The 13,556-nt window shown below is 32.6% G+C and overlaps 1 protein-coding gene across 3 annotated transcripts; it reads left to right on the top strand.

Annotated features, from left to right (window-relative positions):
• The first annotated feature begins 5,868 nt into the window (after positions 1–5,868).
• Positions 5,869–13,244, top strand: LOC105127064 (peptidyl-prolyl cis-trans isomerase CYP95-like). 3 transcript variants are annotated; one of them, XM_011028173.1, is made up of 14 exons: positions 5,869–5,975; positions 6,491–6,622; positions 6,726–6,780; positions 7,035–7,123; positions 7,414–7,438; positions 8,432–8,470; positions 9,325–9,442; positions 9,560–9,687; positions 9,892–10,204; positions 10,560–10,663; positions 11,001–11,211; positions 11,295–12,122; positions 12,252–12,320; positions 12,513–13,244. In XM_011028173.1, exons 2-14 carry the CDS (start codon positions 6,533–6,535, stop codon positions 12,826–12,828), a joined length of 2,385 nt encoding a protein of 794 aa, XP_011026475.1. In that variant the 5' UTR covers positions 5,869–5,975; positions 6,491–6,532; the 3' UTR covers positions 12,829–13,244. The 3 variants fall into 3 exon arrangements, with proteins under 3 accessions (XP_011026475.1, XP_011026473.1, XP_011026474.1); XM_011028171.1 differs by having other exon boundaries at positions 12,510–13,244; XM_011028172.1 differs by having other exon boundaries at positions 5,877–5,978; positions 6,495–6,622; positions 12,510–13,244.
• The last annotated feature ends 312 nt before the right edge of the window (positions 13,245–13,556 follow it).

Below are 13,556 nucleotides of genomic sequence, written 5' to 3'. Positions count from 1 at the left end.
ACTCTCAAAAACACGGGGAAGAAAAGCTAAATGCTAGGGAAGCCACAAAGCCACACACTACTAGTAGCAAAATGACCAAGCAATCTCGGACATTATGCATAAGATAAATACATCCTGAAAAGAGATTTCCATTTAAAATTTTAATTTATTAGATAAAATTTCAGAATATAATTTATATTATTTTTTAATACAGGATTTTTTAAATTTGAAACTTACACAAATCTATAATTTATATTATTTTTTAATACATCTTGTCAAGCACATTATCTTATATTAATTTTTATTAAATAAATAATAATGGTGAAATTCAAACTCGTAACTACTTGGTTATCAAAACATATTAATTTTTATTAAATAAATAATAATGATAAAATTCAAACTCGTAATTATTTGGTTATCAAAATTCTGATACTATATCAAAAAATTATCTCAACCAAAAAAATTAAATTATTAAATAAGGTCAGAATATAATTTATATTATCTCTACCAATATAAATTGATGTAATTAGTAGATTAACAATAACAACTCAGAAGGGCAAGGTACTTCATCGCCTGCGGAGATGATACATGAACTGCCATAGACCTGGTTTATGAGAAAGAATATTGTAAAATGAGAAATATTTTCTTTTTGTTGGATATATGATCACCTATTCATCTCTTGTAGCTTCACTAAGAATATATTACAACGTATTTTGAAGAAAAGTGGGAATTTTAAGCAGGTTGGGAATTGGCAGGAAGAGTACTTGGATTGGGCTATTTATTTTCTATAAAACAAATGTTTTCTTTTTGTTCTGTTGATGATTTCCTAATGCTCCTATATTTATCAAATTTGGAAAGAAATTAACAGAAGAGTGCATGGTATGGATGGGGTTGTTGTTAGTGTCGAGTTAGCCCTCGTTTGAAATTGCAGTTGAAATTCAATTTTTTTTAATTTAAAATTAATTTTTTAAATATTTTTTAATATATTTCTAATGAAAAAATAATTTAAAAAATAATCGTTTTTACAATTCCAATCTTCTTAACTCCACGAAACAAGAATCATACAGAAGCTACTGTAAATCCCAGAAACGATGCTCTATGCAAGAGTTGGGACTCTCAGTACGTAGTTTGCTTTTATTTGAATTGTGGTGTTTGTATATTGTACAAACCTTGTAAGCAATTTGCTCCAGCTGACTTTGATCAATGAAAAACTCATTATAATTAAAAAAAAAAAGAAGGAAAAAAATGAAAGAAAAAGCAAGGATCTAAATCACCCAGCTTGATCCCCTCTTAGTTCACCTCTTTTCTCTCTGTTTTACCAGTTTAAGCTTTAGAGAGTCCCCTGACTATATATCAAGCAACCATTTACACTTTAGATGTTACTATGTAGCAATGTTTCATGGAATTTTTTTGATTTTTAAAAACTATAAATTAAGCAATTGAATTTTTTATTTTTCAGGTTGCATTAAGATTCAAGATAAGAAATTAGATGAAGTATTAAATATCTCAAAATTATGATTTTTCATTTTGCATTTGGAGGTCAAATTAAGAAATGAATGAGCTAATGGATAATATTATATTAATTAAATAAAAAAATCATCTTAATTCAAAAACTTAATTGATGGAGTGAGCTTTTTAAAATGATTTTATATCACTGACTAATATTTATATAAAATTTAAATTTTAAACTATATCAGAAATGTGTATATATGTGTGCGTGTGTAGAGAGAGATGTTATTTAATCCTTATTCGAGAGATAGTATTTAATTCTAGTATATATAATCTTTAAAAATGTGATTATCTAAAATCCTAGCATGATCTTAATAATTATGAGATATTTAGCACGATCTTTAAGATTGTGATTGTGATGCTAAAGTAGAGTAGATAATTTGAAGGATTCAATTTAGAATAAATATATTATTAGAACAGCTTGCATGTAAATCAAAATTAACTCCTATTCCAGATGATTTTAACAATATAACCTCCAATATAGTAAATTTAGAAAAACTTAATAATTTCTTTGGATATTGGCCCAAGGTTTGAGTTCATGAAGTCGAGGGAAGAAATATTCTTCGTTAACCACCAAGCCAATTCTGTATAATTAATTATTTAAATTTTTGGCTTTATGTTAGGAGTAAATTAATTGTTATGGTTTAATGCGCAGTAATTAAACTTTTAAATGCAAATGAAGAAATTCTAACTTTCGATGATATATTTTATAGTGTCTTTTTTTAGATTATTTTTTTTTTAATTTAATTTTTAATAATGGGTTGGTTGGGTATTGTGTTTAATAATTTTTTTTTAATTTTAGTCTTATGATTCGTATTATGAGTTTGGCAGGAAGATCCAAGTTGACTCGGATTATTTTTTTATTTGATTTTTATTATGTTATCCTGATCTCATGATTTAGATTATAAATTTGGTAGATTAATTCAAGTTGACTCAGGTTTTTTATTATTGATTTTTTTAAAATTTTATTCTTTAATGTTGGACTGATTGAGAATTAAGACTCATAATTTATTTTGATTTGCTTTATATAGAATTATCATAGTCTCATGCTCTATATCATGAATTTAGCAAATTGACCCGAGTCGACCCGAGTCGATTTAATATATTTTCATTTTAATATATTTTTTTTAAGATATTATCTTGAATTTTTTTAGAGTCAAATTATATTTTTACTAATTATTTATATTGCTTTTAAACTTATCAAATTAAATGAATCATATCATATTAACCCTTATATAATTAAAAGAAATTCTACTATAAAAATATTAGTAATGCTTATAGTATTTACTTTCTACATTAGTAAAAGAAATAATCCAATTCAAAGCTCACGGTGGCCAAGAATCTATGTGCTTGCCAAGTTGAGATGGAATAATCTTTTTTTTTTCACTTTTTTATTTGGTGGGGGTTTCAAATAATGTTTATGATTTAGAGGGACCGTGCACTTGAAATGTTGCATTAACTTTCAAGAATACAATGGTGGCCTCGGGGCTTTGTTTTTGAAGACATGTTAGCAATACATTATTAGCTTGCCTTATGCCATTAATCGGATCAAAAAAAAATTAATGTAAAATAATATTTAAATATTATTCATGCCTTTTTAGTTAGAAAAAAAACTTAAATTGTATAGAAATTAAATTGGTGTAATATAAACAATTTAAATAACCAATAAAAAATATAATTTGATTTAAAATAAATATTCAAAATAAATTTTTTAATATTATTAAAACGATAACATATTTGATCGATTTGGATTAACTCAAATTAACCTGTCATTTTGCATAGCTAGTCATAAGACTATGATAACACTATAGAAAGCAAATCAAAATAAATTATGAAACCTAATTTTCAATAAACTCAATGTTATAAGATGAAATAATAATAATAATAATTAAAAACAACAAAATAATGACCCAAATCAACCTGTCAAACCTGTGAATCGGATTATGAGATCACAAAAACCCCTACGGAGAATAAATTAAAATAAATTATGAGGTTCAATCCCTAATAAAGTCAGTGTTGAAAGATAAAATTGAAAAAATAAATTAAAAATAAGGAAAAAACAACCTGAGTCAACTCAAGTTAATCAACTAAACTTGCAATCTAAGTCGTAAAACTAAGATAATCTCATATAAAGTAAATCAAAACAAATCACAAAGTCTAATTCCAAAACAACCTATTATTGAAGAATAAAATTAAGAAAAAATTCAGCTAGGAAAAAGGGAAAAAAAACCTCAAGTTAATTCGTCAAACCCGCGATCTAAATCATGAGATTAGAAAAACCTTATAAAAAGTAAATTAAAAAAATTATGAAACTCAATCTCCAATAAACCAGATGTCGATGAATGAAATTAAAATTAAAAAATGATTAAAAAAGAATACGAAAAATGAAACTTGAAGTAGTCGAGTTAACTCATTAAAACTCATATCTCGTTTTATGAGATAGAGATAACCTTATAAAAAGGAATCCAAAACAAATCATAAAAACTAATTATCAATTAATCCAATATTAAATAATAAAATTGAGTGAAAAAATCAATTATTAAAGGGAAAAAAACTCAAGGTAATTGAGTTACCTCGTCAAACTTATGGTATATGTCATGAGAGTAGGGTAACAATATAAAAAGTAAATTTTAAAAAAATATAAAGTCCAATCTCCAATAAATTTAATGTTGGAGGATAAAATTAAATTTGAAAAAAAAAATCATAATTAAAAAAAATCTAAAAAAAGACATTGTTCAAGTGAATAGTATTTTATGAAGATGAGTACAGTTAAACCCCTTTTTCTTTTATTTTTTGTTACTTAGATTTGTGGCTCACATAACACCATATGTTGAACCAATTATTTTTTTTTACTAATTTTTTCAGCACAAAAAAATAAGTGATGACAACTTTCATAGAAGTAATAAAAATTAAATATCAGGTTAAATCTCGATTAACTTAATAATATAATATAAAAAATTAGCAACAATAACAAATAAAAAAACATTAGGTTTGGTTAAGTTAAGTTAACCTATAAAACACGTGATTTGCTATATAAAATCTGAACAACTCTATAGAATAATGAAATGGAAAAACATCAATTATAAAAAAAAAACTTGAAAAAATAAATCTAAATCAAATAGGTTAAATCTTTAAAATTTGTCACTTGAAAAGTTAACAAAATCCAATAATTACAATTAAAAAAATTATTTAAGTTATAAAAAATTTACCATTCAGAAAAATAAAAACTAAATATGAAAAAAAATAATCAAATAACTGCTTTTAAAATATGTAAAGAAAGGACCTAAAATCAAGAAGAAAAAAGGAAAGAACATTGTAAATGCATCTAAAGAGCTAGGGAACATCCATGCACAGCCGAACTTTTAAATTAATTAATATTTTATACGTGTTTAAACACTAAATTAACATAATTAAATTTGATAATTATATAAAAAAAAACTAAGAGAAAAGGGCAAAAAAACCTCTTGTTCAACAGCAAAGACAATTTTAATTTTAAAGTTTGTGATTATTTGACTGTGTATTTAAAATGAAAAAGTTAAAAAAAAAAACTTCCCCCCACCACCGCTTGAATTTTTTTGCTCTAAAGGCATATTAGTCATTTCACCATAAAAAAACTATTGTACCTCGCTTCCAAAGCCATTTATGCCGTGTTTGTAAGGATACAATAGTCATAGCAGTAGCTCTTTTAGTTTCGAAAGCTTGATTTCAAAAATTTGTAGTAATATTAACAGTGTAGTAAAATTCATTAAATAACGGGTGAACGCATCAAAATTTAAAATTGGTGTTGAATCAGTATATAAATAAACTGTTAGAGAACGGGTTAAAATCATATTTTTTAAAATTTTATTTTTTTAAAAAATTAATTTTAAAATTTTGTATTTTTTAAAAATAAAAAAATATTATTTTATATATTTATAATTAAAAATATTTTAAACTGCAATTATTACCATTTGCTAAATACAACAAAATTATATGAAAATAAAATGTTGCAGATCATAAAAAATCTAAAAAAATCATATTAAATATTTATAATTAAAAATATTTTAAATTGTAATTATTAACCATTTACTAAATTCACCAAAATTATAGTTTATCAAAATATGAAAATAAAATGTTGCCTGCATAGTATTCTTAGCAATTTTCCCTTTCTTATTTCGTAATTTTGCTTCTAAATAAAAAACTCAAAAACAATTATATATATATATTTATTTGAATATAAATGATTTATTTAAAATCTGATTGGATAAAAAATTATCACAGTAGATAAATGTAAGTGATATCAGTTAAAAAAAAACACGGGACACACCCGTCATTCCAAAAAGACGAGAAGTGAAGACAGCACCCAGCAGACTCGATAACCACGAGGGTAACACTGTAATTTAGGAGAGCTAGGTTCTCCTTCGTTAGTAAGCTAGTAGAAGCAGCACGTCACTCTTTTGTCTTCTCATCTCCACACAGAGAGTCTTCTGTGGCTCCGCGTCTTTCAGGTAAAAAATAAAACCCTAGCTCTCTTTCTCATTTCCCTTTATTTTTTTTATTTTCGTTTTTATATCTTTTTTACTCCGTCTTCTAATTCGCGTGCCTGATCTGGCACGCCCTATCAAAATCTCAGCTCTGTGATTTCGTTTAAATTTCTGTGGATTTTTTTGGGAGATGAGCTTGTATATCTTTTATATTCAGTGAAGACTTAGATTTGATTATTTAATTGATTTATTTTTTCTTTGTTTTCTCGTTCTCTAATTTGTGGGCATCTAGCTAGGGTTTAAGGGTTTTTTGTGGCTGCATGATTACTTGGTTATTTGAGCTTTTTTTTGTTGCAAATTAGTTAAAGGTTGTGGAGAATGGAGCTACTATTTTGGTTCTAGGAGTTATTTGATGGTTTTTTTACGGGTTTTTGTTTTTTATTAAATGCTGGCTCAAGATCTACTCGCACGGTCGGTGTGGGGCTAATTCAATTTTTTTAGCTCACTGTAAAGTTGGTAATGTGTTATTTGGGTATCAGGTTATTGTTTATGGTGGCTTGAGTTTGTGATACTTGTAAGTTATGGAGAAGAAAACGGCAAAGAAGAAGAACCCGTTGGTTTTTATGGACTTGTGTATTGATGGCGATCCTAAGGAGAGAATGGTTTTTGAGGTATCATTATGTTTCAACCTTGTTGGATGCATGGGGAAATACCTGTATATTGAGTGTTGTCTTGCATTTTTATTAATTCCTCTGTGATTTTTTTGTTCTGCAGCTTTTCTCGGATATTGCTCCCAAGACTGCAGAAAATTTCCGTGCTCTTTGTACAGGTAATGGTTGCATGCTATGGTAATCTTTGTAATGACTTGTCTTTTGATGGTAGTGCTGTCTCTTTTGTCATTTTTTTTTGTCTTGATTGATAGTTTTTACCTTGTTTCTAGATGGAAATGCCTTCTTTTTATTCGATATTTTTCAGCTATTGGAATTTTTAATTTTTGTTTGAAGGCTGGTTTGGGTAGATTTTAGAAATTTGATTTTGTATTGTTGAGTTGCTTTTCTGATGTCTTTAATCTTTTCAACTCAGGGGAGACAGGAATTGGTCCCAAATCTGGAAGGCCATTGCACTACAAGGGATCCTTTTTCCATCGCATCGTTAAAGGGTCCATGGCTCAGGTTTGTTGTCCTGTCTGGTGTCCATCTAGATTTTTCTTGCATAGGTTTGCTTAGTTCTCTTGTTTGAACATGCCTAAGAGGTGGTCCATCTTTTAGTCAGTTACCCTTGTTTATGCTGTAGGGTTACAGGGCTGATGGTCATGACTGCATTTCTTGTGATGTAGTTTTAAGGTTGTACTTACTGAGTTGTCCATCCTCAAAATTTACTATGATTCACCATGCCCAACCCATTTCTGAAACATAAACAATTTTGCCAACTGGTGGACTAACTTCTTTTGTCAATTTTGCAGGGTGGTGATATTCTGAAACGAGATGGTACGTAATTCTTGTTGGTTCATTTGGGTTGTTAATCTTTTTGATTTTATGCAGTTTATGACTCATTCATTTTGTTGTATGGATTTGAAATGATGACACTAATTGTTTTAACAATCTTACAACATTCAACTTATTCTAGAAACTTTTCCACCCCTTATATTCTCATTTCCCTCTAATTTAGGGAAAATCAACTAATTTGCCCTTATACTTGGAAGCTAATCTCTGATTATCTTGTTAATTTTAATTGCAACTACCATACACTTGAACTATGATAAAATCTCTAATATTGACCTCGTGAAATCTGTTAAACTTAAGAGTTTGTGTCATGTACATGTGTATTCCATGATAAATGACTGGATTAGCTGCCATTAATAAGGGGTGTTCCTTTACTGCGCAGTTGCTGACCAAGTTTTTCTTTAACAGTTTAATTGTAAAATCTAAATGGGTTTCTATCAGTCCCTATTTTTTTCTTGGATAAAAATCTGAACTACTCTTTTATCTCAAAAACTCAAATCTGTAATTTCACATCTCTGTAGGATCTGAGACTTGGATGGCAGAATTTGATAATTTTCACTAATTGAAGGCTATATTGGAGATTTCATCTTCCTCCAGAGGTATCATGGATGCAATTGATAGTTAAGAGGGTAGATTGGAGATTAGGTTCAAAGTATAAGGGTGGATTTATAGAATTTTTCCTGAAATTTATAACATTCTTTAGATTTAAAGATCTAAATTCCTTTTTTCTAGTGATTAACAATTGCAATACAGTAAGTTTTGGCCAAGGGAGGAGACTATTGTTTATGACATAACTCTATGATTTGCCCTTTGTAAATTGTCTGCAATCGAAATTCCCTTATAATCGATGCGTTTAGGTTTTTATCAGGATAAACAAGCAATCAGAATGCAGCATGAGTTTAGATTTTCAGGGGATAATACTTCCTGACATGTTTTTGCTCTTCAAATTATTAACCATTTTGTTTTCCTGTTCTGCAGGGACCTTTGGAGAGAGCATATATGGGGACAAGTTTCCTGGTGAGAATACTTGAAATCTTTTGTTTCTTTTGATTCCTGTTGCAAGGAAAACGTTATGGATTTGTGAGCATAGAATTGGGAAATTTTTGCATTTTATGCATAATGCCAAATGAAGTGAAATTATGAATTTGTGTACATTTTAACTATAGGTTTAGTGGTTCCTTAATAAGGGCATACTCAATGTCAATACAGATACCCATGTCATGTCTTAAAATTTCTGAATAACTTGGCCCATTGTCCAAATGATACTAAATCACATTGTATAGGTTTTTCTTTGTTGGAATGACCTGCCCCATGTCATGCCATTTTTTTTATGCTAGCTTATCATATATGTTTGTACCTATAGCTTTGAAGTTTTTTATTTTTTCTGTGCCTCCTTTTAGAGGCTATGAGGGTCTGAATTTGAAGATAGGTTTGAAATAAAGAAACTTTTTCTGTGCATGTCCGGTCTCTTAAGAATAGTACCACCCTCTTAGAAAGAAATGTAATGAACAGTGCAAGAATGAAGACTGGCACTGTTATTTTGCAGATTGATTTTTGTCTGGGCATATCATTGACACATCCCTATTTATTGATATTGACTCTGTGCAACACTTTCAGAAGCAATTTATTTTTCTTTTAATATGCTGTAATGTAAGAACTCAGAATCTGCTTTGCAGTTGATGCGATAATTTCACTATGTTCATGTTTGGCCCCCCAGTGCGATTTAGCAGTGTGGGAACCAACAGTCTTGCCTCGTCCACAGGCCTTGCATTACAATTTTATCATGATTTTCTGAGGTCTTACATTCATTGTGCAAGTTAAAGTGATCCTCGATTGAATGTGCTGACAAGTGGTTTGTGGCACTGTTGCAGATGAGTCTCCAAAGCTAAAACATGATGGACCTGGTCTTCTATCCATGTCAATTGCTGATCGTGACACTTTAGGCTCTCAATTTATTGTTACCTTTAGGGCTAATCATCATCTTGACAGGTTTGTTACTTAGGAAGCATGCCAATACTTTAAAGTTTATGCCCTTCTTTTCACTGTCTGTTTGATGTGCTGTTGCATCCATGTTTTATAGTGCTTGCTGTGGATTTTGTATGACAGGAAGTATGTGGTCTTTGGGAAGCTTGTGCAAGGAGATAAAGTACTGAAGAAAATTGAAGACGTGGGTGATGAAGAAGGGAGACCCACTGTAACAGTGAAAATAGTCAATTGTGGTGAATTCATTGAGGGTAAGTATTCTATTGTTAATATATGTGTTACGATAAGTGTGACTGTTAGTCTGTTTGATTTCCTTGGTTTAGAGATCCAGTAAGTGTATGAGGAATGCTTTCTTTCTTGTTTCCCTCTCATTCTGTGTCATCCTTTTTTATTTGATGAGGTGCCACTATTTTTTCACAAGTTTCACTTTAGATACCTTTTTTTTTTTCCTGCAGACAAAAAGAAAGTAAATAAACTGAAAACAGAAAAGCACCAGAAATCTTCTAGAGACAGAAAGAAGAGGAGGAAGAGAAACCATTCGTCTGATTCAGAGAATTCATCTGATTCTGATATGGAATCATCGGAATCTGACAGTGATTCTGACTCTATGTCCTCATCATCTGATATTAGTTCTTCAAGTGAGGACAGACGTAGGAAGAGAAAGAGAACTTCTAAACGAGATAAACGCAGACGTGGCAAAAAACGAGATAAGCGACGTGACAAAAGGCGAAAGAGACGTGATAAACGATCCAAGCGTAGATCAAGAAGGTAGTTGCTTAGCCATGATTTTTATACCCTTAATGTTTTATGTATGCTCTTAAAATCAAGGGAAGGTTCCAAACTACTTTGTTGGTCTTTGATATTTACCCCCACATGCTACTGCAGATAGGTTAATTTCCATTTAGGTGTTACAAATGATTTGATAGAAATTCTGTGGTACAGACTTGAATCTGCTTTCTTTAGAAGTATTTTAGATATGACAGTGTGAACCCATTTGTTATGTAATTAATCATTTATGTTTTTGAGTTCATTGGCTTTCATTTTTTTAACACTTGTCAGTCACTCATGTTTTATATTGTATCTTCTCCGTGTTCCATACTGAATTAATTCCTTCTTCTCTTAGATCATCAGATAGTCTAACAGATGCTGAGAGTGAGAGTGAAACCAGCTCTGATGATGATGCTCAAGCAAAAGACAGGAAGTGCAGGGGCCCTTCTCAGAAAACTGGTACTGCTTCTTGAAGTCATTCTGTATGTTTTTTCACTCATCCAAAATTGCAGCAGTGTGTTTGGAAAATATCATCTGGTTGCTCCTACTTTATTTCAAATCACGTTGCATATGTGTCATCTTTGTTGCTATGCTGGTTCTTGTTAAATTTGCAATACATTTGGATGCTTGCAATTTTATATCTAATGCTAACAATGTTGGAAAGATAGTGATACTTCCTGAATTGCTTTTTTATTTGCATTTTGTTCAAGTTGGCCTTGTGGCCACTCTCGTGTGATAGTCATCCACTCTGCATTTAACAAATATTGTACTATTTGCTTCATGTAATGTTATGCAGCTGATGATCAATCTCCTATGGTTTTGGAGGAAGAAGCGGCCTCCTTTCCTCGTAAAAGGAGACAGGAACCTGATATACTTGAAAAGGAAGATGGTGAATTCCCCAAGGAAAATGGATCACGACGAAGTGATGGTATTGAGGCAGATGCTAAATCTTTTGGAAGTGAAGATAGGCAACCTGATATCAGAGATGGTCACCCAGGAAAATCTAGGTCTACTTTCAAATCTTGTGACAGTTATTCTTTATGCTTACAGATTCTTCCAGATCTGTATTTTATTGAAAGTTGATGAGCAGGAGCCAAAGTATGAGTCCCAAGAGGACCACAAGTAAGAGTATTAGTCCCAGGAGGAGCCTGAGCAAGAGCCCGAGTGTTAGTCCAAAGAGAAGCACTAGCAGGAGTCACAGTGCTAGTAGAAGCCATCCTCATGTTTCCCAGAGGAGTATCAGCAGAAGTCCTGTTAGAAGTGGAAGCAGCAGGAGCCCAGCTAGAAGTTTCAGCAGAAGTCCTGTGAGGGCAAAGAAGGCTAGAAGCATAAGCACTAGCCCAGTGAGATCTAGGTCTCGAAGAAGCATTAGCAGGAGCCCTGTGAGATTACCACCTCGAAGAAGCATAAGCGGGAGCCCTGTGAGATCTCGGTCTCAATCATTGCAAAAATCTATAAGCAGAAGCCCTGTAAGAGATTCTAGGAGCATAAGCAGAAGCCCAGTTAGATCTTCTCGGAGAAGCGTAAGCAGAAGCCCAGTTAGATCTTTGAGGAGAAGTCTCAGCAGAAGCCCAGTTAGATCTTTGAGGAGAAGCATCAGCAGAAGCCCTGTCAGATCTTCTCGGAGAAGCATCAGCAGAAGCTCTGGTAGGGCTCCTTCAAGGAGAAGCATTAGCAGAAGCCCAGTTAGGGCACCAAGCAGGAATAATCGTCGCAGCTATTCAAGGAGCCCAAGCATACGGAGGGCAAGGTCTCCTGATCGAAGAAGTTTGTCAAGAAGTGTTTCCCCTAATGGGTCCCCCAAGCGTATCAGGAGGGGAAGGGGTTTCAGTCAACGATACGCTTATGCTCGGAGATACAGAACCCCCTCTCCAGAGCGTTCTCCTGTGAGATCCTACCGTTATAGCGGCCGTGATAGGTACTTGGCAAGCCAACCTCCTTTGTTATTTGCCCGTTTCTGTTCTAATTTATCCAGGTCATTTGAACTATCATGCTCAACTACATGATGTTTTTTTTAGAATGCTAACTCACTATGATATGTTTCTAGATTTACCAGTTACCGAAGGTATTCTCCTAGGCGTTATAGGAGTCCTCAAAGAGGAAGAACTCCACCAAGGTCGGTGATTTACTTCATTTATTTTTGGCTGATTTTATTTCTCATTGGATGGTAGTGATGCTGGAAATGCTTGTTTGCTTGGAATTGCATGTCTTGTTTAGTGGGATGGTTCTTTTGAAGTGTTTTATCAGTCCTTGGTTGTACAATTTTCCATCCTGCCAACCTGATCTCTCTATATGATACTTTTAGCAGATACAGAGGGAGGAGAAGCAGGACACGTAGCCCATCTGTATCACGCAGCCCCCGCTATCGTAACCGTCGTTATAGCCACAGCCCTGTTCGCAGTTGTTCCCCAGTTGACGTGTCCAAGTCACGTGTGTCTCCACGAGTTGATAGGCGAAGGTTGCCGTCTCGTAGCCGTAGCCCATCAAAATCACGATCCTCTTTGGACTCCCAGTCTCCCAAGCGACCCAGTAAAGACAGATCAAGGTCATCATCTAGAAGCCCTGGTCGGAAGAAGGGCCTGGTGTCTTATGATGATGGTTCTCCCGATTCCAGCAAAAGTTGAAATGGTTGAAGATGTGATGATGAAATCCTTTGTCCGGACAAGCTTGAGCTATCTATCCTGCATTTTGACAAGCCTTGTCTTTATGATGAACTAGGGGCTGGCTTCTTTTTGCCCCCCTTTCCAGCTGGACCTGGGTCGTTTGTTTTTTTAAGAGGGGCAGACCATGTAGTCGCATATCATTCTCGTAGTGTGGTTTAGATTTATCTCTGGCATGTTGCTAGGATATACTAGCAATGATTTATATTATATGAGGAACATAGAATCATGCTGCGGCAGGTCGTCATTACTCTTTTCTTGTGTTAGCTTGCCGATATTTAGGATGAAGGTGAGGAGGTGGGATAATTTATGTGCCTTGGATTGAAGACTTTGTTTTTGAAATTTGAAGTTTTGTGTATTTAAGCTGTGCGAGTTCTTGTGGGGTTTGTGTTGCCTATTTATTCTCTCTTATGCGTGATCATTTTGGTGGCTAAGGCACTTCGATCATGGGTCTTCCTTTGTTCCCAATCGGGATGCCAGGCTTTACAGCAAAATATTTGAGTCCTATACCTTTCTTCTTCTTTCTTTATTCTTTTTTGTTTTTTTTTTTTTTTGGGTGTGGTTAATCCAAGACCGAGCAGAGCCTCCTGGTCAAGAAAGGGTTGCTTCCTAATTCTCCGAAGAGGTTGGCAAGGTATCGAGCATAAGATAAAAAGGATAAAAAAAATCTATTTTGAGTGTTTTTAGGGTAG

This window comes from Populus euphratica, unplaced genomic scaffold, assembly GCF_000495115.2.
Source record: "Populus euphratica unplaced genomic scaffold, PopEup_1.0 scaffold50.1, whole genome shotgun sequence".
Lineage (NCBI taxonomy): Eukaryota > Viridiplantae > Streptophyta > Magnoliopsida > Malpighiales > Salicaceae > Populus > Populus euphratica.
The sequence above is the reverse complement of the archived record's forward strand: the minus strand, read 5'-3'. Positions and strand labels throughout refer to the sequence as shown.